Raw genomic sequence first — 24,633 nt, forward strand, 5'->3', positions numbered from 1 at the left:
CAATATGCAGGTCAAGAGTGAGCTGGTTGCAAATGATGTGAGAACAGGTCATTGCACCGGACTATTGCGATATTAGCCATTCGAACTGAGGACTCTGCATCTTTTTGCACAATTGTTGTTTGTTGTTGTTTTTTGTCAATGTCTTGATGTCTCCAAAGTGTTCTGTAAATTGACTGTCTGTTGTACTAGAGCGGCTCCAACTTCCTTGTGTGTTTTGGACATACTTGGCAAATAAAGATGATTCTGATTCGGATTCGGATTCTGATTCAGCAGGAAACTAAAATAGAACAAAAATCACACAGGCCACCGCTGGAAAAGAGAAGTTATCTCTTGCGGCATGCGTGCTCGCAGACATTTACGGAGCCTTGAGGAGAAAAGGAACTTCAAATTCAAATGTCCGTTTGACGCATTATTCTAATCGGGACGGACGGAAAAAAGAGAAGTCTACGGCACTTCGGCCCGAGGGGACAGACTTAAAACGTGATCAAAACGAGCCTGCTGGGAAGTGGAATCACAGAAACGAGCTGCTGTTTTGACAGGTGTCGCTGCTACTTAATTCATCAGGTAATTCTAGAAGAAACGCAATTCGTGGAAACACTACTGATCTGTTACGAAATGTATTTTCTCACTAACACAAGAAGTGTGTTTGGTTTGCACGAGGGAGGAGTACATCAAAATAAGCTGGAGGAACAGGAAGAGACCTTGCGAGCTGATTCCCTTTTTAGCAAACCTGCTGACTGCGATGTCCCCACTTCATTTGCTCCGGTCTGAATTTTCCATTTTCCACTCGGTTGAGCTTGTTTACATGCAGAGCGAAATCCAAAGAGAAGAGAAACTCATCTTATTGGCTGCACGCTTCTGCAGATGAAAAAAAAGGCAATGTTGTCATAAGTAGGCATGGGTACAGAGCCCCGCTATTAAACCTGTGCCAGGGCGACATTTTTTAAAGGCCCCAGTATCGATAAGCTCCATCCTCAACGGTTCTGTTGACAGTCTTGGGGAAACTATTCCAATTAATTGTGGATTTATTTAGGCTACATAGGCGTTATTTTGCACCTTTTCGTCAAATGAAATACAAATACAAGATATTTGTCTCCAGCCTGATATACACTCAAGGAAACGGAGCCTTGCAAAATGGCATTGTGCCCCAACAATGCCTCGCTTGGAAACATACCTCTTGGTGTCCGGGGAAGCCATTTCTAGCGATGGTCTTTTCCGCTCGTTGACTCGGGGCACTTCTGGGGGGTGCGTGACTGTACAAAAGCTGTGGTCGAGAATATCGAACACATTTATTATTTAAGATAAGAATAGCGTGAAAGTACCGAGAATGATAAGCAGTAGCCTAAAGAGTGGCCGTATCAATCAAATCTTACCCGTCCCATACAGCACAAAGACATCATTGTGGGCTATTTTCTCTGCAATCTTGGGCACTTTTGCGCCGTTCAACTAAAATGCCAACTAGTCTACACACATGATCCGTTATGCGTGCAAGGTATTGTTTAGAAAAGAGATTTATTTGAAGAAGATAAGTGGAATTCTTTCTAGAGCTCACACAGGTCAAAAGGGCCATCTCACAACAGAGCAATCTGATCCAACTCCTTCAGGTGAGGTAAACAATTGGAAGCGACTTTTCCACTGCTGTACAGCCGCACTTTGCAGCAGTTCCGGACGGGCGAGACGGCAGACGGGCACGCAGCCTTTATGTAGCCTATATAAAGTGTCACCCGGCAGCCAAGGCTTTCTGTAAGTGTGCCAATGTGGACACGCTTCCAGCAATAGTCATGCTTATGCCAGCTGCCTCATCTGTGCCTGCACAAAAGCGTGCCCTTTGAAAAGCGCCCAGCACAACACAAAAGCGCTCATGCATGCGCCGCATGCATCAGTGTGCAAACGCTCTCGCTCACGTCATTCCACTTTGCACAGCCACAAATCGAGATATTGAATCGATTGAGCACATCTGTTATTGATCTTGAAGCCAAAGATGTCGAGTGTCTGTTTGGCCATTTTATAGGGACATGAGGAGAATGTGTAAACGTGAGGAAGCAGCAGATTGAAGTCATCTGTCCTCAAGCAAGAGACTCACTGTGAGTCATACCAAGTGCACACATCACTGTAGAGACGCTCAATTATGATTCAAATCTCCATAACGGGGCAGTAAAGCCATTTGTCACGTGACCATCTGCAGTGCATCGCCAATGATTCTGCCGGAATAGAGTTAGCCCTTGCACACCGTGCAAGTGCAAAGAGTGGAACGTGTTGATTTATTGGAGTCGGGCTCCAAGCGTAATCACCGCAGGACTTAGCGGTGCACATTTTCCTTGATTCATTTCCTCTTTGCTGAATTTGGTCGGGAACAAAGAGAGGGGAGGGGGCCTGCGGCCGTCGCCGTTTGACTTTTTCTGCTTACATTTAAAAACGCCGAGCGCGCCACCGTCATTACCGCCGGCTTTCTCCCTGGTACGTTGGCGGACAAGGGCCTCGTAACAGGTGACGGAATGCCCGCCGGCCTTCCCCGGTTCCCTGCCCCCATCCTAGAATGGTGACTATTATAAACCAAAAACGTATGCTCGCAATATATATGCAAATGACGCGCGGTCCCAAGGTGAAGTTCGTGGAACGGCAACGCCGCTCGCCTCTGTTTTGCTCATTTGCAAAAAATGTTGAGCGTAACAAAGACCACGGGAAATTGAAAAATTGTTACTAAGTATGAGAAAAAGCAATCATTTTCCACGGGCTGCCTAATCCTGTGGAAATTGAGCTCACCCCTCAGCCTGACATCTACGGGAAGAAAAACACACACCTCTCCGTGTAGAATTTGGTCGCATATTCCGTTTGTCTCAGTCATTCTTCTGGGGTCAGAAACCCTTGGCTGCAAAAAGAGGAGACAAACCAAGAGTTTTCGTGAGTGCTATGTTTTCCATATTATACCCCAAACATGCTCTATCGGGACGCTTTCTGCCTCGACTGCACAGTCCGGCCTGCGTGCATGCAAATCATTTATTGTCGAATTTTAAACATCCAGATGCCATCTCACTTATGCATTTGCTCTCCCTTTGCGAGGAAGTATAAATTAGACACGACAGTCTATTACGCACCGCTCTGACCTTGGCGAGAGAACATAATGTGACTTTATTAGAGGGACGAGATAGGTCGAAGATGCGCTGGTGATTAATTCACCTAATTCATTTAGACTAAGATTATCGGAACAATTATATCTCAATAAATCAGAGTGAGGTGTGATGACGACCGTAATCGCTTAAGCGTATCATGTCGGCGCTGAGGAATGAATGTGCTCTGCTGAGGACGCGGTGGCGCGGTTTTCCAGCCAAGTCTCCCAATCTATATTACAGTAAGAGTAAACAAAATAATCATCATTTCTTTTGCTCCGCTTAGTGATATTTTAAAATTCTTTTTTTTTCCCCCCGTCACAGCACACTCGGTGCTGTACATTTGTGTGTATTTTTGCTGGGAAACGCCACTCCATGTTGGGCAAAGCCTACATACTGTACAGTTTTGACTTTAGGATGACTCCGCAAAAAGACTAGAACAGGAAGCGAACAAATCTGTAGCACAACAAATGTGCACGCCGACCGACCCCACACATCTGCATCTTTTCGCTAGTCGTATGACCAGTTATTAGGAATATTATATCCGATATTCCAACATAGTTCAGCAAAGCTCCTGAAGCCTAAGGTAACAAGTCAGCACAAAGGTGCAGGGGTGTGCTAGCGAGTGCATGGCAAATGATTGATTCTGTCTCTGATTGGTTATTTTTCCTCAAGCATGATAGGTTTCTAGACATCAAATTAGAGGTATAAGATGGGCTATACATCCATCCATCCATTTTCTGTCGCGCTTCCCCTCACGCGGGTCGCGGGCGTGCCGGAGCCTATCCCAGCTGTCATCGGGCGGGGGGCGGGGTACACCCTCAACCGGTTGCCAGCCAATCGCAGGGCACATACAAACAAACAACCATTCGCACTCACATTCACGCCTACGGGCAATTTAGAGTCTTCAATAACCTACCATGCACGTTTTTAGGATGTGGGAGGAAAGCGGAGTGCCCGGAGAACGTGCAAACTCCACACAGGCGGTTCCGGGGATTGAACCCGGGTCCTCAGAACTGTGAGGCTGACGCTCTAACCCGTCGCCCACCGTGCCGCCATGGGCTATACAGAGAGAGAATTTTTTTTTTTACAGATCATGAACTAGTTGCCAGTCTTATACTGACAATTGCAACAAATATTACAAAAAGTCCTTTTTTGGGCCTGTGTTTGGATTTTGATTTCGCTTTTGCCAGAGCACAAAAGAAACGATCTTCCCTTTGGAAGCTGTCACATTCCCTCTCATTGAGAGCTCCTCGCTGAGCACGGTCATGTGGGGGTAGCACAGATTTCATATGGTTTATTGCTGCTACTCTCTCTGGGATTATTCATTGAACCGCCAGCACGGCCCCCTGCTCTCCACAGCCACGCAAACCCTCGGTTGCCCCTCGTTATGTATGATGGAGGAATGTACACCGCATGAACAGTATTCCGAGCTGGAGTTTAAGTGTTATTAAAAAGCATCACTCATGCATAGGATACTATTTACAGTCATACACTCGCACATGCCGAAAATGTCCAGTGAAGGCTCTTGAAGAGAAAAGCGATGACGGATCATGCGCGGGCTTGTGAGTCTGCACGAGACAAAAGGCGAAACGGTTCGGAGTATTCCACAGGCTAAATGAAGAACAAACAAGCAGCATGCGACACAGTGAAGGAGGAAAGATGATTATCCGCAGATGAAAGGCCAAGAAGGACGAGCGACAGCTTCATTCACTGCCACGCAGCTGTCTTCTTATTTGCAAGGTGTTGAGAGACCTGTTTCCCCCCCCCTCCCTTCCTCCAAGAGGATGAAAAGATTCTTGTGAAGCCAAAAGGGCCTGCTATCATTTTTGGGCAGCTTGAGTGGTAGAGATGTTATTAGCATAAATTATCTCTGCCACCAAAGAGATAGGAAGGAGTGAGCTCCTTTCTGCTTTCCACACTTAATTGCCCTATTTACGGAACAGTTGCCCATGGACAACAAATGCGCACACGCGCCGAGATGCACACAGGACAACAGGCGAACACAAGCCAAATAGGGCATGAGTGATACACTGAACTATCCGCCAAACAGCATTAGATACAGTATGACTGGGGACTCAGTTTGGGTCCATTCAGGCGACACGTCGGACACGGCAAAACGTTACATATTGCTTTCAGTGAGCCAAGTATATGTATCAAAAAGATATAGTGCAAAATGCATGCGTGGTTGCTGCCAGAATTTTCCAAATGAATGCCAAATGTTTATGGAGATGCATACTTGTTGCATCAGGAATGAAGTCACATTTCATCCGCGCGCTTCGAACAGCTAGTCCCCCATTTCAAAGACGACGACTTCTCCAAAAAAAGCCTCGTCGGAGTGACCCAGTAAGCAAGAGCGAGGTGAATTATAGATGGCTGCGCCTAATGGACTCTGAGCTTCTCTTCACCTCGCTCACCCAGCTCCGAGTCACTTTATGGAAGCAGGGCCAAGTTTGACACTTATCACAATCTAATGCAGAGCAAATCCACTGAAAGTTGCCTATTCCGGTGAGCGACTCCGTTGCCGTCAGGTGGAGGAATTAGCCGCGATTGACGTGATTAAAGAGGCGTCGCGCTGTAAAAAGATAATAAACATTCCCGCAGAGAGGTAATTCTCAGCGGTGTGTCTTGTGGAACAGAGCGAAGGAACAAATCAAGTAGATTGACTTCATTAATTCGGCCGGCCAGGACGGCTCCCGACCCCGGAGGGCCATAAAGGATGTTAATGAGGAAGATTGTATCACGGCTTCACCCCCATCCGACCGGAGCGGCTGAGTGAGTGGAGACCATCCCTCCGGTCTGAGGGGGGTCGGTCACTATGGTAACATCCTGAGGCAGTGACCACATGTCGGAGGGACTCTTGGGGCCATAAGCGGACCGGACCACCGGTCTGGGTGAGGAGGAGCTGGGGAAACAATTTGTAGCCACTTGCCTGCTGCTGGATAGGCTGAAATGTTTCTCTGGCTTTGCTTTTGTTCTTCTCAAATGTCACACTGTGAAACTCATTTTTTCATCGTTGTTGTTGGGTTTTTTTTTTTTGAATGCAAAAGGGATAGTGACAACTTTGGAAAGCCTGTCTGCAATATGTGAAATCAAAGTGCCTTCATCAGACAATGAGAACAACATTAATGAGCGGGACCTAGAAAAACAGTAATATGTACAATCTGGGGAGTTTTGGATTAAGTTAAAGCCCCCCCCCCCCCAAATGTAATTAAGTTACCAGAATGATACAAAACAAAAAGATTCACGTTACCACTTTTCTGAGACCGATTAAAAGTACAGGAACAAAGTTTGAGTACACGCCAATAGCGAGTACTGATACTTGATAATGCCATTACGTCTTGCGATTTTAGAGAAAATGTTTGTTGAAAAACAGTTTTATTGAACATGGGATCAATTTCACTCAAATATAACACTTCATTTATTTATTATTACAACCCCAATTCCAATGAAGTTGGGATGTTTTGTTAAACAGAAATCAAAACAGAATACAATGATTTGCAAATCATGTTCGACCTATGTTTCATTGAATACACTACAAAGACAACATTTAATGTTCAAACTGATCAACTTGATTGTTTTGAGCAAATAATCATGAAAGTATGTTTACTTTTCATGTTTACCACTGTGTTACATCACCTTTTTTTAAATTTTTTTTAACAACATTCAAGAAACGTTTGGGAACTGAGGACACTAATTGTTGACGCTTTGTAGGTGGAATTCTTTCCCATTCTTGCTCGATGTACAGCTTCAGCCGTTCCACAGTCCGGGGTCTCCGTTGTCGTATTTTACGCTTCATAATGCGCCGCACATTTTCAATGAGTGACAGGTCTGGACTGCAGGCAGACCAGTCTAGTACCCGCACTCTTTTACGACGAAGCCACGCTGTTGTAACACGTGCAGAATGTGGTTTGGCATTGTCTTGCTGAAATAAGCAGGATGAAAAAGACATCGCTTGGATGGCAGCATATGTTTCTCCAAAACCTCTATGTACCTTTCAGCATTTATGGTGCCTTCACAGATCTGTAAATTACCCATGCCATTGGCACTAACACAGCCCCATACCATCACAGATGCTGGCTTTTCAACTTTGCGTCCATAACAGTCCGGATGGTTCTTTTCCTCTTTGGCCCGGAGGACACGACGTCCACAATTTCCCAAAACAATTTGAAATGTGGACTCGTCGGACCACAGAACACTTTTCTACTTTGCATCGGTCCGTCTTAGATGAGCTCGGGCCCAGAGAAGCCGGCGGCGTTTCTGGGAGTTGTTGATGAATGGCTTTTGCTTTGCATAGTAGAGTTTGAAGTTGCACTTACGGATGTAGCGCCGAACTGTATTTACTGACGTTGGTTTTCTGAAGTCTTCCTGAGCCCATGCGGTGATATCCTTTACACATTGATGTCGGTTTTTGATGCAGTGCCGCCCGAGGGATCGAAGGTCACGGGCATTCAATGTCGGTTTTCGGCCTTGCCGCTTCCATGCAGTGATTTCTCCAGATTCTCTGAACCTTTTGATGATATGTTGGACCGCGGATGATGAAATCCCTCAATTCCTTGCAATTGTTCGTTGAGGAACGTTGTCCTTAAACTGTTGGACTATTTTCTCACGCACTTGTTCGCAAAGAGGTGAACCTCGCCCCATCTTTGCTTGTGAATGACTGAGCAATTCAGGGAAGCTCCTTTTCTAGCCAATCATGGCCCCCACCTGTTCCCAATGAGCCTGTTCACCTGTGGGATGTTCCAAACACGTGTTTGGTGATTTTTGCCGCCTGTCCCAGCTTTTTTGGTCTACTCGCTATAAATATAGGTCAGTTGAGTTGAGTTGTGTTTTTTTCTTATACACACACTGAATAATCCTATTTCGGTAGGTTTATGTGGCACTTCTATTGTGCACGCCTCGGCCTCCAGGGGGCAGTGTGGTGCAACACATGCAGATAACACATCGATTTGATGAGAAGGCACAAAGAAGAATGTTGCGGCAAAGCTGCAGTAATGTAACTTGTAGAAAGAATATATGTCAGTGAATATTGTCACATCATCTTTCTGTATTTGTTTTTCTGTGATGCTAATGATATGCTTATGCTAATAGCATCTATGGCACAGCGCTTTTTAAGCCTTTCATCAATGGATTTAACACAAACGGCGCAACATGTAAACGGACAATATAACAGTCGTCAGGGTCATATATTCTTCACCCTCTGTGCAGAACGACTAGTACTAGTGCTGTATTGATGAGCAGCGAACAAGGAGTCGTGACGCGTTATTATGAATCGCACTTGAGTTTCAGTAAGGACACGCCCTGCTGCACTATGATCGGCTGCTGCGTCCTGTCTCGAAGTGAAGTGCTGTCATCAGAACGTATAAACGAGCAGTCTATCGCTCTCTCTGCCTTACACTGCGCCAGGGAGCCAAGGCGGGCACACCAGAAGGAGCGGCAATGGGACCAAAACTCTTTCATTCTTTTCAATTCAATTGGAATACGTCGTCACTTTATGTTTGGAGAAAGTACAATATTATGGAGTGGTACTTTTCCCTTATTAAAATACAACACACAGCATGTTTTTGTTTTTTGGGGGGGGAAACTGGAACGGATTAATGGCCTTTCTATTCATTTCAAAATAAATGATGATTTGAGATAAGACTGTTTTGAGCTACGAACGTGGTCTCAGAGCAAATTCAACTCGTATCTCAAGGCGCCGCTGTAAATGGCGGGCTGGTATAGGGCGTTGTAGTATCGGAGCGTTCGCACGAGTCCGAGTACAGATGTACATTATCGGCGACCCTAAAATAACCGAATCCTGGAGGGATTGTACATTCATCCACATCGACAAAAGCGCAGGTCATTATTTCACACAATCCTTCTTGCCTTGACCTCTCTCGTCCGTCCTTGTCTCGGCATTCGTACCGGACGTGGTGACAGTACCGTGAACACGTCATGAACAATCATAATCGCGTGATAAATGCCCACCCACCGGAGTGATTCGTCACCTTCTGAGGGGCGGGGTCGCCATTTGGTGACGAAGATCACATAAGAGCGGCGGAGAGGCCTAAACGCTCAGAGAAATTTGTGGCAAATCGAACGACATTCCAGCGCAACACATCAACATGGAAAAGGGAGAAGTACAAAGACCATTCATTGCAAACTTGAAGGATCATTCAGTTGGATTCTGAAATGTTGGAAATGGGCCCGCTCAAGAACCTCTCAAATGTGCCAAGGATTTATATACAAAGTATTACAATGGCGCAGCTTGAAGAGATTATTTCATTGTTGAATTTAAAGAGTGTCGTTAGACGACTAAAACAGCTGGTTCATTTTCAAAAATAATTAGTTTTTTTAATCACTCACGGCACTGTGTTCATCTTTATTCAAAGGTTTTCAGCTTATTCAATATTTTGGGCTGCTGAGAAACGACCGCTCCAGCCCAGTTGGTGGCAATAATGGTTGCCAACCGAAAAGAACACCAAAGAAGAAGACAGCGGTCCAATGCGTGTGAAAGCGGCAGAGCGAACGACCACTGTGTGAAGAGAGGCGGGTCTTGGGGTTATCGCGCAAAGTCGATGCCTGCCACAAGTTCCAGGACAGGAGTATGTTTACCTTTGTGTTACATCGCCTTTCCTTTTAACAACTCTCAATAAGCATTTGGGAACTGAGGGCACTAATTGTTGAAGCTGTTGTACGACGTGAAGAATGTGGCATGGCATTGTCTTGCTGAAATACGTCGGGACATCCCTGGGAAAGACCTTGCTTGGATGGCAGCGAGTCTTTCGCTCCAAAACCTGTATGTACCTTTCAGCATGAATGGTGCCTTCACAGATGTGCAAGTTACCCATGCCATGGGCACGAACACACAGCCCCACACCACCACAGATGCTGGCTTTGGAACTTTGCACTGATAACAATCCGGATGTTCCTTTCCCTCTTTGGCCTGGACGTCCATGTTTTCCAAAAACAATTTCAACGTGGACTCGTCAGACCACAGCACACTTTTCCACTTTGCGTCAGTCCATCTCAGATGAGCTCAGGCCCAGAGAAGCCGGCGCGTTTCTGGGTGTCGTTGATATATGGCTTTCACTTTATGATGTGACGAAGTGTGTTAAGTGACAATGGTTTTCTGAAGTGTTCTTGAGCCGACGTGGCGATATCATTTCCACTATGATGTCGCTTTTTAATGCCGCCTGAGGAATCGAAGGTCACGGCCATTCAAGGTTTGTTTTCAGCTTTGCCGCTGAGGTGCGGAGATTTCTCCAGATTGGAATCTTTTGATATTATGGACCGTGGATGACCTTGCAATTGTTCATCGAGAAACGTTGTTCTTAAACTGTTGGAGTATTTGCTCACAAAGTGGCGAACCTCGCCCCATCCTTGCTTGTGAACAACTGAGCCTTTCGGGGATGCTCCTTAGCAAATACCAAATCATGTCACTCACCTGTTTCCAATTAGCCTGTTCACCTGTGAAATGTTCCCAAAGGTTTTTTTCTTAAGCTTTCCTAAACTTTCCCAGTCTTTTGTTGTTTCCCCTGTCCCAGCTTTTTGGGAATGTTTTCCTGGCATCCAATTCAAAAGGAGAGAATATTTGCAAAAAATTCTAATCATTGCATTCTGTTTTCATTTCCATCTTCCACAACGTCCCAACTTCATTGGAATTGGGGTTTGTAATACAAACATATCAGTCATGTTCTTAATGAGGGCAGAATTTTGAAACAGATTTATTTATTTTTTTTCATTTTTCAAAATATTGAACAATGAAGTCACTCATTGATCATCCAATTGTATGGGATACGATGAAAAGTGAAGACAGACACTGTACGGTATGCACTCGACTCTTATGTAATGACAAACGACAATACTTAATATTTATTCGAATCGAAGACATTTGAATCAAACTTGTTGTTTCCGGTAGAGCAAACAGATGCCGAATTTTTTTCGCTGGTTTTCCAGACACATCCATTCGGAACGAAAGTCTCACTTCTCAAGAGAATCGATGTGGCGCTCGGAAGAAAAACACCCCAACTAATCTAATCCATAACTCACACCACGAGCTAACAAGTCCACACAAATACAAAGTAATGCTCAGATGTGTGGCCAATTTTGTGAGCATGGATCTAATTCTAGATTTCACTCTAATCAAAAAAGATGTAATTAATTAATCAGATAATAGCCCGCCACACATCTGCGTGGATGTAACGGGGAGGAAGCTGAGCTGAGCCGTGCGGCTGCTCCGCTGCTCCCTCATCAACAGCCCTGGAATCCAGAACGTCTTAAAGGGGGTGGGGGGGGGGGGGGGGGGGGGGGAAAGTCGGGTTGTCCCAGAGATAACCTCCCTCGGCATGCGAGCGTGTGTCGGAGGGCCACAGGCGCACGATGGTGTTTGAGGTAACACAGACGGCACGAGGGAGGCAGCGCCTGTACAAGGCAAACGTAAACTGTGCCACTTCATCTGAAAACAATGGGGGACAGGACACCGAGTGTGTTCTCATCCACATCTCCATTGTCTGCCCACCTCTTTCACTCCTCCTCCGTGCATGGAGCGTAAGCGGGGTGAAAGAGGCAGGGGAGGGGAGAGGAGCAGGAGAGGGGGCAACGGGGGTCTGACTGTGTTCTTTCTCCTGTGTCTGTCTGTGTGCGAATGCACAGACGGTTCACTAGTAATTTGATGTGTGTCCCCGGGGACATTTGATGGATTAAAGCTAAGCAGCTCCATTTCGCAGCACCACCTGATCTTCCACTGCCTGTGCCCCATATAAAGGCTGGCGTGATTGCTGATCTCAGCTAGTCTGACAGTGTCTCTCTCTCCCTCCTCTGCGCCTGTCTCCTTCTCTTCTCTTCTCTTCTCTTCTCCTCCTCCTCCTCACTGGTCCTTTAAGCCGGCCGCATCACAGGAGCTATCCAGTGCTGAACAGGATCACTTTTATTTATTTATTTGCACTTTCTGGGGAAAGCCGGGGGAGCCAGAGCGCAGCGCACAGCATTGCCGTCAACGTCGTTCGCCACTGGGTTGCATTTTTGCTTTCGTCATCTCATGTTTTGGGCCGCCGTCTTCATCGTAAGGATTACCGTCAAGCTAGCCGTGGTCGTGTGCTCCCTCAGAAGCTTTTTCTTTTCGCTCATGCGTTTTCCACTGCGCTGTGTTATTATCCGCTGAAACATGCCCCGCTCATTTTTGGTGAAGAAGATCAAACTTGATGATTTCTCTTCCTCCAATGTGGCCACCAATAATCACCATCAGCACCTGGACGACTCGTTCACTTTTGCACGCTCCATCACGGACTCTGCGACCAGCCTCGGCGTTCGTCTGAGTGAGAATGGTGAGTTACCGTGCCTCCGGTCTGCCCTGCTCCGGATAACGATTGCAGCATGCCAGACATTCGCAAAACACTTGATGGCATCCTCCTTTGTTTTTGCGTGCGGGCTGAGACAGCCAGCTAATAACGTGTAGTAGTGTGTAAATTAACGGCTAGCTGGTATTTACATCAATATCCCAAATAATCCTACCCGACACCCTGCCCCCACACTTTTTTTTTTTTTTTTGACTCCAAGTGAAGGACAGACACAATTCAGGTCACAGCCACAGATCAGCTTATGTAAATAGGGAACAAAACGTGTGTCTAATCACTTGTGCGTTTGTGTGACGGCAACAGCCCGGCGGAGGCTGAATGCTGAGTACAATATGATTTGATTTCATGCAAGCTAATAGATAGATGAACACGAGAGATGAGTACATTTGTCCTTAGCTGTTATTGTCCTTGAGTTCCCATCATGGTCCGATCCTCTATTGCCCCCCCCTCTCCCCCTCCAAACGGAGCATGCACGGTCTCCCCACCCCCATCGCTCGGCTACATCTTTCTCTTCCTTCCGGGCATTTGAAAACTAGCAGGGGTTAGAGTTTCAGCCATGTAGGCCCAGGGCTGCCGCAACAGACATCAACACGCTGTAGAGTGCGGGCGGGAGGGAAGTGGGGAGCGACGGGAAGGAGAAAAAGAAGACGGAAACGCTTAGGACAACAGCGAGGTCCATCACGTGACTGGGGTCGTACAGTTAACATGGAGAAAGGCGCACAGCTGCACTGTGGCCAACGCTCAGCTCGGACAGCCTGAGCTGCACTTGGCAGCGCCGAGAGCGACCTTCGCTCTCGCAGTCCGCTTGGAGCTCACCGCTTCCATTTTGTGGCCCCTGTTTAGAGGACCATATGTGCGTCTTTGTTATCGTTTGTGAGGATATCTTCGGCGTCGCAGCCCACAGCTTAATGCTGCCGTAATGCCCACCTGTTATTCAACCCGGCTACTGACAATTTTTCATGGATCACCATGAAAGGGAGGATGAACTGACTTTTTCCCCCTCCACAAACACTTTAGTGGACGGAAAAAAAAATACAAATACAACCTCATTCGAAATGCTCGCTAGCTTGAACTTTAGATTCATTTCCTTCACTATTGTTACTTATGGCAAGAGCAAAAACAAAACTGTTTTTTTTTTTATGCCGAGCCTACAAAAGGGGTGTAAAGATGAATTACCGGCACGCATCAAGCATCAGCATTTCTGCTGTGCCAGGAGATTTTCTCCCCCCATTGTGGAGACATTTGACTTGAGTGTCTGTCGACAACAAAGAGGGCTGGCCGAGAGGGTCCATTAATTACATGCTTGCTTTGCATCTGACGAATGAGTCTAGGAGGCTGTTAAGACCGATGCAGCCAGCGTGAGTCCAAAAGGATGAGCTGGATGGATGCCTGACTGACCTTGAGTCACTGAAACAGAGTAAACGCCTCGGATACAGGAGACTAATGCCTCGCATCAAGTGAGGGCCAGCATGTCATTGGCGTCGTATTGTGTAAAACTGCCTGACTTGGCAACTCCTATTGAATCATTGAAAAAGAAAATGATTCAGCATTACTCAGTTCAAATAATGATTACAAATATTTGTCTTCGCTGTTTCTCCATTTTCTCCCAAACAAATGCAAACAGCATCCCTGTGGGTCAACAGTGCAGCATAAAAGTAGTGTTTCCCTGTGCCCGGGTGTCATGGCTGCGACTGTTTGGGCAGAAAATCCTTAGCAATGGAGGGAGACCCTGTTCTCCAAGAGCACTCGGTTCATTTTGGAGCGCTTTCTTGAAGACACTTGAGCACGTTAGTTGCATGAAACAGGTGACATTGCTCTGTCTCTTGCGGTTTCTGTCCTCTCTCTCTCTCTCAGTTCAAAAGCCCTCAATACCCAATTTCCACTGCTTGCAGCACAAACGTTTCTCAGAGAAGAAACTCAATCTCAAATCTTCCACTGAAAAGAATAAGAAGGGTTAGGTACTTCCCCTGAAGATAAACCGCATTTTGAATGATCCTGAGAGTCGCAGCATGAGGATGCAGTGAACTCTTTTTGGATGCATTCTAGCTTGCCACGAAGCCTTTTGAGCTCGTTGGCACGCCTTTATGAGCGAGTTGAACGATGCCAATGAAAATGGCTGTCTGCATTCAGGCAGGCACTGGAACATCTCACTCTTGAGCCTGTGGAACCCTGAGAAGACTTTACGCTCCTCGAAAACACACCACCGTAAAACAAATGGCAATACATATAAGAGTATCATCACAACGAGCTGGCTAAAATGATGAATTTGGGGGTAGGGTTGGCCCGTCTGTGCCTGTCAAAACCATTTTGATCATTTTGATCTGATCGCGAGCACAAACGTAAGGCAAAGAACAGCGAGATAACGTGAAGCGAGGTGAAATCACCTCCATCGAAAAAGGGCTGCACCTCGAATTGGCGCGGAGCTACCCTCGGTGGGAAGTTGCCAGCCTCTTCAATGCAGCTGAGCTCATCAGGTTTGTGTGTGCAACCCGTGGGATCTGGAAGAAACGCAATTATCTCCGTGCGGCTCGTTCACGATTTCATCCGACATGATAATCATGTAATCAGCGGCATGTCACCGTGTCCTCATCCATCACGACTGCCGGCCAACTGTGTTTGCGTGTGTCTCTTTACTCAGGCTACATCCAGGATTACATCACACCATCTGTATACCGGGAAGAGAAGAAGATGGAGCACAAGCTGGTGTCGGACCCCCTGTACACCCACGTGAGCAGCGGTGGCGAGTACTGCGACCCCGACCTGAAGCACCCCGATAGCCCCCAGTCGGGCATGACCGCCAGCGGCTTCTACAGCGGCGAATCGGAGGCCCTGGACGAGGGTTACACCATGGATGCCTTCTTCATCTCCGACGGGCGCTCGAGAAGGAAGGGCGACGGCGAGGCTCGCGAGGGGGGCTCGAGAAGCAGCAGCGTCAACGCCGGCCTCCAGGAGAGCGGAGTCGCGGGCACGGCTCGCCACACCTGCAACGAGTGCGGCAAGACGTACGCCACCTCGTCCAACCTCAGCAGACACAAGCAGACGCACCGCAGTCTGGACAGCAAGATGGCCCGCAAGTGTCCCACCTGCAGCAAAGTGTACGTGTCCATGCCGGCTTTGGCCATGCACATCCTCACCCACGACCTCAAGCACAAGTGCGACGTGTGCAGCAAGGCCTTCAGCCGGCCGTGGCTCCTCCAAGGTCACATGCGCTCTCACACGGGGGAGAAGCCCTTCGCTTGCGCCCATTGTGGCAAAGCCTTCGCCGACCGCTCAAACCTCCGCGCCCACATGCAAACACACTCTGCCTTCAAGCACTACAGATGCAAGCGCTGCAATAAGACCTTCGCTCTCAAGTCCTACCTGAACAAGCACTACGAGTCCGCTTGCTTCAAGGGCTCTGCGGACGAAGACGACTCTGGATCAGACAACTAACGGTGTGGAAGATGCAGAATTTTAACCCCCCCGCCCCCCCCCCTCGATTAGGGCAGGTTCACGACCCCTGTTCACTCTGCCCTCCATGCCTTTTTTCTTCCCTTTTTTAGAAAGCAATATTTTCACTGAGATTATGAGAAGCTCTAATGACAACGGCAAAGACAATTTCAGAAGATGCTGGATTTTTCCCCCCTGCACAGTAGCTAATCGTCCACAGACAAATACAATCAAAAACCTTCCCCAAATAGAAGCTGTAGATGATAGTTGTACACACCAAACACACGCACACACACACACAATTATATATGAGGCCTGGCATGTGAATTTTTTTATCAATGACTATACTAATATCAATAGTAATAATATTTAGATTGCTGATATTTTATAGGAAATAGTAATGAGAAAATTGACAAAAAAAAAACCATAAAAAGGACAGTGTTCTTTGGCTTTTTTTAAAGAGACAAAATGACCTCTTGTATTTTTATGCTGCTTTTTATTTGCTAAGAATTGAATTCTTTTGCAACTGCCAACTTTTTATGAAAAGCTGAACTATAACAGTATTTGCAAAAAAAACGAAGGGGAGATGATTTTAAAAAGGTAAAAAGACCCCCCTTTTCCACACCAATGTTATTTTTCTAAAATTCTTTTTTGTGCTCAAAAGGCATCTTTGTAACTGTGGGTATTCCAAACGTTTGAAGAAGCCCTCTGCGATCGCGGGCCGTAGGCGTTTCGATTCCGTCAGAGTCGCGCTGTTCAAATGTGCGGCGGCAGGCCTCACAACGAGTAAGCGAAGTGCTCAGTCATTTTAGGCTGTCCTGTGTCTATAGCAAAGAAAACACTCGTTCTTCCTCCGACCCGGTGGCGAGCGAGCGTCAGCTGCCTTGACGGTGCACCGTCTTTCACGTGATGTTTGAGGTTCTCCTCGTCCGCCGGTGTGACCGCGGGCTGACGCTTTACTCACTCGCGCACCCTCAGTTACAAAGTGACTCTTTTATATGTCGCTCAAAGCTCCGTCCATTGTTCTGCTGCATCTAATGATCATGTAAATACTTTATTTATCTATCTATCTATTTATTTATTTATTTTGGGGGGTATTTATTGAAGACTCAATTGCTATGTATTTATTGATTGATTGATTTATTATTTCAAATGATGAACATTCATTGAACTTGTAAGATGCTGCTGCTCTTCAAAGAAAATGTTTATATGCATGAAAACTGTAGAGAGTCCGTGGGACTTAGTTTTTAAAGAGGAACAATGTACAGCATCACTGCTAGCAGAGGTCCGACTAACCAATGCAGAGCTACATGTCTTCCCCCCCCCCCCCCCCCCCGTCCCCATGGCAATAACCTTAATGACACGGCAACTGACCTGTATAACAATCACAGCTGTCCTGTTTTTACTCAATTTAGGGCAATAAAAAGAAACAATGAAAATTAAATGCCAAAATATTCTCTATCTTGTCTCCAAAACGTCCGACGCTCCTCCTCAGGACCAGAGATTGTCTCGCCCCCCCCCCGAAACAAAACAACTCAGGCAATAACTAACTCCTTGACTCAGATGCGATGCTTCGTGTTGGATCAAATTACAGTCAAGTAATGTAGGTGTGATCGTGTTACATCGAGGCTTCAAAGGTGCAAAAGCAATAATGATGCCAGTGCAGTGAGAGGCTGCTTAATCTTGGCTTATTGTCTCTGTTGTTTTACAGAGCGGCCGTGTAAGAACCACGGTAAGGGACATTTATGATTTAACGCCATTACAATGACCACAATGCGAACTACTTATCTCCGCGAGCTGTCCACGCCAAATAACCCAGCGGCCGTAAATAAGGCTTGGACGTTTCCAAGCTCGTTCGAGGGAAGTAGCGCGCTCGAGTGCACATCCAAATCCCCCGTCATTTGTCCACGACGACTCCCCCCACGCCCTGTCAGCCATCTTCATCCCAACTGCCTCACAGAGGAAGAAATGCGCTGAAGTGGGATTGGCGGAGGGCGGCCGAGTGTGGGAGGATAACAGGTGTTTTCGGACAGACTGCAGATAGGGAGCGTAATGGAGTCGGTGAGCAACCTCCAAGGGGAAGGTCAAGCACCAGCAGGCAAATGCACTGTCAGCTATTTGCATATTTCAAAGGGATGAAACCGACGCAAGCCCAAAACAGAAAAGAAATGGAGAAAAGAGAAGTTTCCGCTCTGTTTATCCGTCCGCTTCGTCCTGTCGACGGCTGTCTCGGCGCCACAGCTGAATCGCCGCGTGAGAGCATCCAAACCACCTGTCTCCTATCTCCGCTCGCACAAAACACCATTTGGCACGACGCTGAATTACTGACCTTTGAGCAGACACGCAAATCACTGCTTGTGCTGCTTTTATATTCTCATGTGTTCGGAAGCTGACGATACAAAACAAAACATCATCGGAGGACGTGCGGCAGGATGAACACACTTAAAGTGGCGGCAGATCGGATCACGGGCGCTAATGGCTAATGGCTCGATTCTTCACTTCCAAATTGAGACCGAGTGCAGCATTGTTCCTCTTTGACAAATGTGTACATAGAATTGTAAATACGGCACAGCAATAATATGCATGTAGACATCGAATTGCCCTTTTCTATTTAGTGGTCTTATTTTTAAAAATTGTATTTATGTACAAATAAAAACAGGTACCAATTACAACCCGGGTGGCCACATGAATCAGGGAGTGTCTTGGTTTCCAAACTATTTGTAAGACAAGGCAACAACACTTCAGTGTATTCTCAAAGAATTGATCATGCTCTGTTTCTTTCTTTCTTTCTTTTTTTTTTTTTAAATGTGCCCAGCTCGGCTGTGCAAAGAGAAGTGCCAAATAAATATGATTTCCATGACAAAAGCCTACAACATATGGTTGGCTGCTTGAAACCTTCCATATGGCCCTCAAAGAGAAAAAAAACAAAACAAAAAAAACAGATGAAGATTTTCCACTTTCTTGCTCTTTCTCTCCTATCTCTTGCTCTCTCTTTCTGTCTGTCTGTCTGTCTGAGTATGAAGAAACTTAAGCCATGATTGCTGAAAGGGGATGTTTTGGGTTCTCTTGTTCTGCTACAATTTATGACAACAACAATAGCAATGATAACATGAATAAAAACAATAGCACAAGCAACCTGCAAGTCTGCAATTATTTCTTTGGAATGCAATCAGTGATGATTTACTTAACGCGCAGTGATGCTTAAAGTGTGGTCTGCGTACCACTGGTGGTAAACAGGCTCCCTCTAGTGGTTTGTGAAAGAATCACTGAATGAAATGTTCAAACTGTGCCTAGTATTACAGCGGCGTTAATGTTTTTGTATTTATCCACTGCATCGCATTTGTTCAATCGAGTTCAGTTGTATTTAACTTTAAAGTGCAATACATTTGCATTGGTTTTTTTTTTTTACACTTTTATGTGTAATCCATTTTATTGAGTCATCATTTAAGTACCATCATGGTGGTACTGGGAGCGAGAGCTAAGGACTTTTCGAGGTGGTACGCATGTATTCTGGTACACGGCCAGTTTACATACAACACACTGTATGACTACAATAATCAATTGGTTACATTGAAAGATGATTTTTCTCGATCGAGAAGAAAAATGGAATATTACTACTTTTGACTTGGAAAAATTCTACTTTATCCTGATAGTTGATTTCTTTTTCTTTTCATTGTTCTCCGAATATTCCTTTGTACCAAAGCCGTGACTGAGTTTTGAAATGGGTGTAACTGAGGTGCATCGAATGTGTGAAAGCGGAGTCTTTTTCAAGAACTCTCAGTCAACATGAAATCAGTAAGTAATGATGACAGTAATGCACCTTCAGCTGGCATCTCCTCTGTCGTTGTTTGAGCAGTTTTATGAGCTTTAGTGTCAATTTCCTGTAAATGTCCCCACTATGAGGCAAAACAAATCCCAACAACCTATTGTTGAAAGTGGGTAGCGAGCGGGGCCTGATGACGCTTTGAATAAGAGCTCCTGAGACGTCTACATTATGAAAAGCCAGAGCATCTGCTTTAAGCTCTTCCTGGTCATTAATTTTTTAATGGAACATTGATTTTATGCTGCAACGACTCTTTCTGAGTGACTCCAAAGCCGGGGGAAAATAGGGAACAAAATAAAAATGAATCATGACCGCAGACGGGGATTATTATTATTCTGGGGCTTTTCTTGATTGGGTTCCAGGGAATGCACAACACTTGAATTGAGTCGCTCGTGTCCTTCAGTGTCCTCTAGCAGCTCAACTGCAGTGTAGCGAGACAGCGGGCCGAGCAACGGCAAGCCACGTAGCTGCACACTCCATGTGGAAAAGAAGCGAGGCTGTTCAATGAATATTGTGCCCACTGTCTGTCTCCTGCTCTTAAAGTCAAGTGACTGCATTAGTGTCGCTTCAAATACAGAAACAACAAGAAGTTGCCAATTCCAACAGCTGAAAAAACTTCCCCCTGCCACATGTTGCACCTGATCACGTTTTATGACACGACACGAGTAAAGAACTGCTTTCATTACATAGCGACAGCCTGTAAAATGGACTCGTGGAATCCAATGACATCACATTTGGGTGAGCAACATGCGCCTGCACAGGAGCAGCTATGAGCTCATCAGCGCCGCGAGACAGGCGAGGAGGCGAGCACGTCAACAAAAACAGCCTCCGGCTGCCTGCCGCGCACGCGCTGAGCATAGCAAGTCAATTATTGAAAGCAACCTGCAAAATGGAGCGCGCTGCAGTCACACTTCCAGGATACTGGCCCGTGGATGCTTTGAGAGAAATCATCATCATCATCATTTACTCTCAAACTAAAATACGACATCATTTCCTCTGTTCAAATACAACCGATTCTTAATGCTATACATCATCTAAAGCCCACTGTACTCAAACCGGAAGAGACAAAAAACATGCCACGGATGTACCTAATAAGGTAACTCGGGGAAATTCTCGGACCGGTGCCACAAAAGATACATTTCCAATCCGAACTCCAACTTTTCACCTCCGAAGTCATCTCTGCCACGCCTTCATGCACTCCTGGAAGGACTGTCATCATGGCCATCTTGTTGGCGGCCACGTCTTCAAAACGGGCCCCCCTGAGCTTGGGAAAGAGGAAATCAATCCCAAAGAAGCAGGTCAGGTGAGTAGGGAGGATGCTCCAGCACGGCAGTGTTCGGTTCAAATTGTCCTGCTGAAACGCTCACCTCTTCTTGCGCGCTGAATAAAGCAGCATCTCCTCGGAGACGTGCTACTTGATCATCTGGCTCACGGTGAAGGTGGAAAACTTGTGGGTTGTAGTTGGAAATATTTTCTGACACACCTCCTATACGGACTGTATAGACTGCATATTATATACACGAGTGCTATTCCTTCGAAAAATAAGGACCCCGAGTGACCCCAACCAAACCTTTGAACGGTGTACACAGTAATTTCAAATACATACTGTATTTTTGGTAATAGGATATCAAAACAGATGATCAGATCACTACACAGACCTGTAGACGCCTAGTTGTCTAATAAAACAAGTCAGAGCCAAATTGTCGAAGTGGACACGACTGAATTGAATGTAAGGAAGGCTCGCAAATGGTTGCCTCAAATGGCTCCCTTGTAACCGGCGCGATCTCCTTCTTCCCAGAGGAGACGACAAGAAGCGTGTCATCCATGTAACAACGATCATTACTTCATTTAACGCTCCTTAAAGTGGCGAAAGTCCCCCGATGCCGACCCTTTGTGTAGACGCGATGCCATCTGTTGGCGGGACATTTGACGAGTGGCAGCTTAAACAACAAGGCCCCAAAACAGTTACCATTTGCTCCAGTTGGCTCATTGTACAGGAAGGAAGGCGGACCTTTTGTGTAGCGGTGAAATGCAACAAAATGCAAAGATTCTCCTGCATTCTGACGAATATCTGGGGCGTGCGGGTTGGCTCCTGAGCCCGAGCAGCCGGAAGTGGCCAGCTAGTCTGCGGCACGTTGTGCATCGCAGGAGAGCTGCTCATTAAAACCTCCATTCCTCAGTGTTTCATCAAGTGAGACTGCCAAGCTCTTTAACTCACATCAATCTTGATGTTTGCGCTGTTGGTGGAAAACCCATCTGTTTCCTCATCTCTCTGTTGGCACGGGGTCCACCTCATCCGTATGCTTCACTTTTTGAAGTGGCGTCGGAATTGCATTTTTATGCATCTAAGATATCCAAGTTGTCATCAAAAGTCAAGGGGGGCACGCCTTAAATAGCGTCCCTCCCCCTTCATCGAGAACAAAGAAAGAAACTGAGCTAGCTTAGAAGAACACGTTTGAGCTTTTCATATTTGCTCAATTAATAGGAACATTTTGAGGCAGTGGCATTTCCAATACACTAAATCATCCGAGACATACCGTTGTATAACCAAGAATTAGAAGAATTGATCACATCAACATTGGCCTATCTTTATCTTTGCAATTATGACATAACTGTCCTGTGAGTAATGGCGGTTCTCAAATGGTTTTTGACAGCCCTTCCGCCATCATGAACCAATATTAAAATACAGTAGCGTAGTCGACCTAAATAATTATCAAAAATGAAGCGGAGATTGAATCCGTAAAACAAATATATCAAATGTATTCTTCAATAAGAGTTTGAAAACAAACAAGTCTAAAACATGAAATGCAACTGTATTTAAAAGTCAAATACAACTGAACTGTACTGGACTAAAAAAAAAAATAAAAAGTTCAAGCCACTGTAACAATATGCACAGTTTGGACATTTGATTCAGTTATTCTTTCACACACCACTAGAAGGAGCAAGTGGACCAATAGTGTCACTTTGAGAATAACCGCTGTACAGTAGGCTTTACACCATCGATCACCGATTTTTAAAAAAAACGATAACCGATCACAAGATGGAGGAATGTGTCTATTTAAATGACCTGTTCATTTCCTGTATATACTTGTGTACTTAATGGCTCAAAAAATTCTATTTACAATAAATAATGGATCTCTTTTCCTCTATTTATGGCAGTGAGGCATAATGACAGATAGAACAAATGAATGGTCTTCTATGAGATGGCAGGAAGTACATAAAGTCATTGATGTCTCCACTTTTTGTGACATTTTTGTTTGTTGGTGTGCCGTGAGATTTTTCAATTGACAATAAAATATGTGCCTCGGCTCCAGAAATCAAAAGGTTGGAAATCACGGCTCTCGTCCGATCGTGTCAGGTCAAACCAACATTACTTAACAGAAATAATGGCTGCTAACTTACTGTAATTAAATGATTCTATTTTTAATTAAATGACTTCACCCGCACCGAAACTTTAGAGCACGATTCGACAGAACGGCGGCATGTTTACGTCCAACCGTTCGTGCTAGCGGTAGCTTGCTAGGCTACATCACATTTGATTGCCTGCTTGTGAGCCGTATCGTATTCAAAGTACGTGAACATACCTCAAGCAAGCCTTGAACCAACGTCCTCTCCTGTCCTGAGCGCCGGTGACCAACAACACACGTTGTCCTTAGAATACGGTCGGCGCGCTCCACTCTGCTTGTTGTCGTCGCCACGGTAACGAGTGTATCTGGTCGCATTTGACATAAAGCCCAATGATTGTAAAAAACGGGATGCGGTGGAATCGGAATACAAGATTTTATGGCAGTCGTCTGACAGTGCAATCGTGAAAGAGCAAATTTGTCTTGTAGTTTGATCCGGGCATTACGTGTTGCCTGTCCCACACCGCCGACATGTTTTTTTTTGTTTTTTAAAATAATTTCATTGACCGTCAGCTATTGACAGTACTACGTCAAAAGACACGTGACAAGGCTAAAAATAAACTCGCTTTTGGATTCAAATATACTGGAGACACGGAGACGCGGAGGGAATGTCTTTTGCGGAGCCGATCAATGACGTCATTGCCGTCAGTTAAAAATATCCACCAAGAACCTCGTACGGGCCCAAATTCCGAGGGGTTCTCCAAGTCGACGTTTCAAACGTCACAACTCAATTCTATTAGCGCTGTTGGAACATTATCCGTGAGCGGTGTGTGCAGGAGAATAGTTCATGTACCTAAGTCATACATTGTTTTACTGGATTTATTTGTTATGGAGGATTTAAGAGTTGTTTGAAGTGCTTAATCTATTTTTTTTGTTTTTGTTTTAATTCCACAAAGATCACTGTCACTTTTCTATAATGACGGAAGCCTTGGCCTCCTGGAAGAGAGGTCATAACATGGTCGCCAACCTTCATTGGGTGTTTCCATCCCTATCCCTAGCAGCAGGACTCTTCAGTTGGTGGCTCAGCCGTGTGACTGGCCAGTTCACTGGCCCTCTCCTCCGGCTTTCCAGCTTGCATCCTCTCTTGTGCTGGAGGCAACACGAGCCTCTCTCTGATGTTTTTCCCAGACTACAAACAGCTGCTTTCCTCAAGTGCCCTGTCAAGTGCCAACCTTTGTCACTAGATTCCACGTAGATTGAGCAGGGAATCATCGAGATCTAATTTCCACCACCGTCAGCCATGTTGTCCACCCCTTGTCCGGGCAGTCTTGGACAAGTTGCCTTTTTTCTCTGTGCAGCTTCTTCACAGCCCCCCCGTCCCATGGCATTGTCAACTTCATAACGAATATTTTCTCTCCCTCTGGTGACCACATGATGATGTCAAGCTTTAGAGTTTTGGACGATACTGCTCCTGGGAAGTTGAGTTTCCTTCCCTGGGTTGACTGCAGGAGATTCTGCCTGGCTTGGCTGTGGATGACATTTTCACAAAGGTGATGATGCTCAGCAGTTGTCTTGCTTTGACTGGTTGTTTC

The 24,633-nt window shown here is 45.8% G+C and overlaps 1 protein-coding gene and 1 long non-coding RNA gene across 2 annotated transcripts in view; one reads left to right on the forward strand and one right to left on the reverse strand.

The window, feature by feature from the left end:
- The window catches only part of LOC133477799 (uncharacterized), a 54,300-nt gene extending 30,711 nt beyond the window's left edge, over positions 1-23,589 (reverse strand). Inside the window, exons 1-4 of the long non-coding RNA XR_009788479.1 lie at positions 23,282-23,589; positions 2,801-2,869; positions 1,175-1,264; positions 731-858 (exon numbers count right to left, since the gene is read on the reverse strand). This is a non-coding gene — a long non-coding RNA (uncharacterized LOC133477799). The remainder of the gene's footprint in view (positions 1-730; positions 859-1,174; positions 1,265-2,800; positions 2,870-23,281) is intronic.
- scrt2 (scratch family zinc finger 2) lies at positions 11,603-18,720 on the forward strand. Its single transcript, XM_061772956.1, has 2 exons — positions 11,603-12,415; positions 15,084-18,720. The coding sequence occupies exons 1-2, from the start codon at positions 12,256-12,258 to the stop codon at positions 15,875-15,877; spliced, it is 954 nt and encodes a 317-aa protein (XP_061628940.1). The 5' UTR covers positions 11,603-12,255; the 3' UTR covers positions 15,878-18,720.
- Positions 23,590-24,633: the final 1,044 nt, after the last annotated feature.

The sequence above is a fragment of the Phyllopteryx taeniolatus genome, chromosome 1 (genome assembly GCF_024500385.1).
Source record: "Phyllopteryx taeniolatus isolate TA_2022b chromosome 1, UOR_Ptae_1.2, whole genome shotgun sequence".
In the NCBI taxonomy this organism is placed as follows: Eukaryota; Metazoa; Chordata; class Actinopteri; order Syngnathiformes; family Syngnathidae; genus Phyllopteryx; species Phyllopteryx taeniolatus.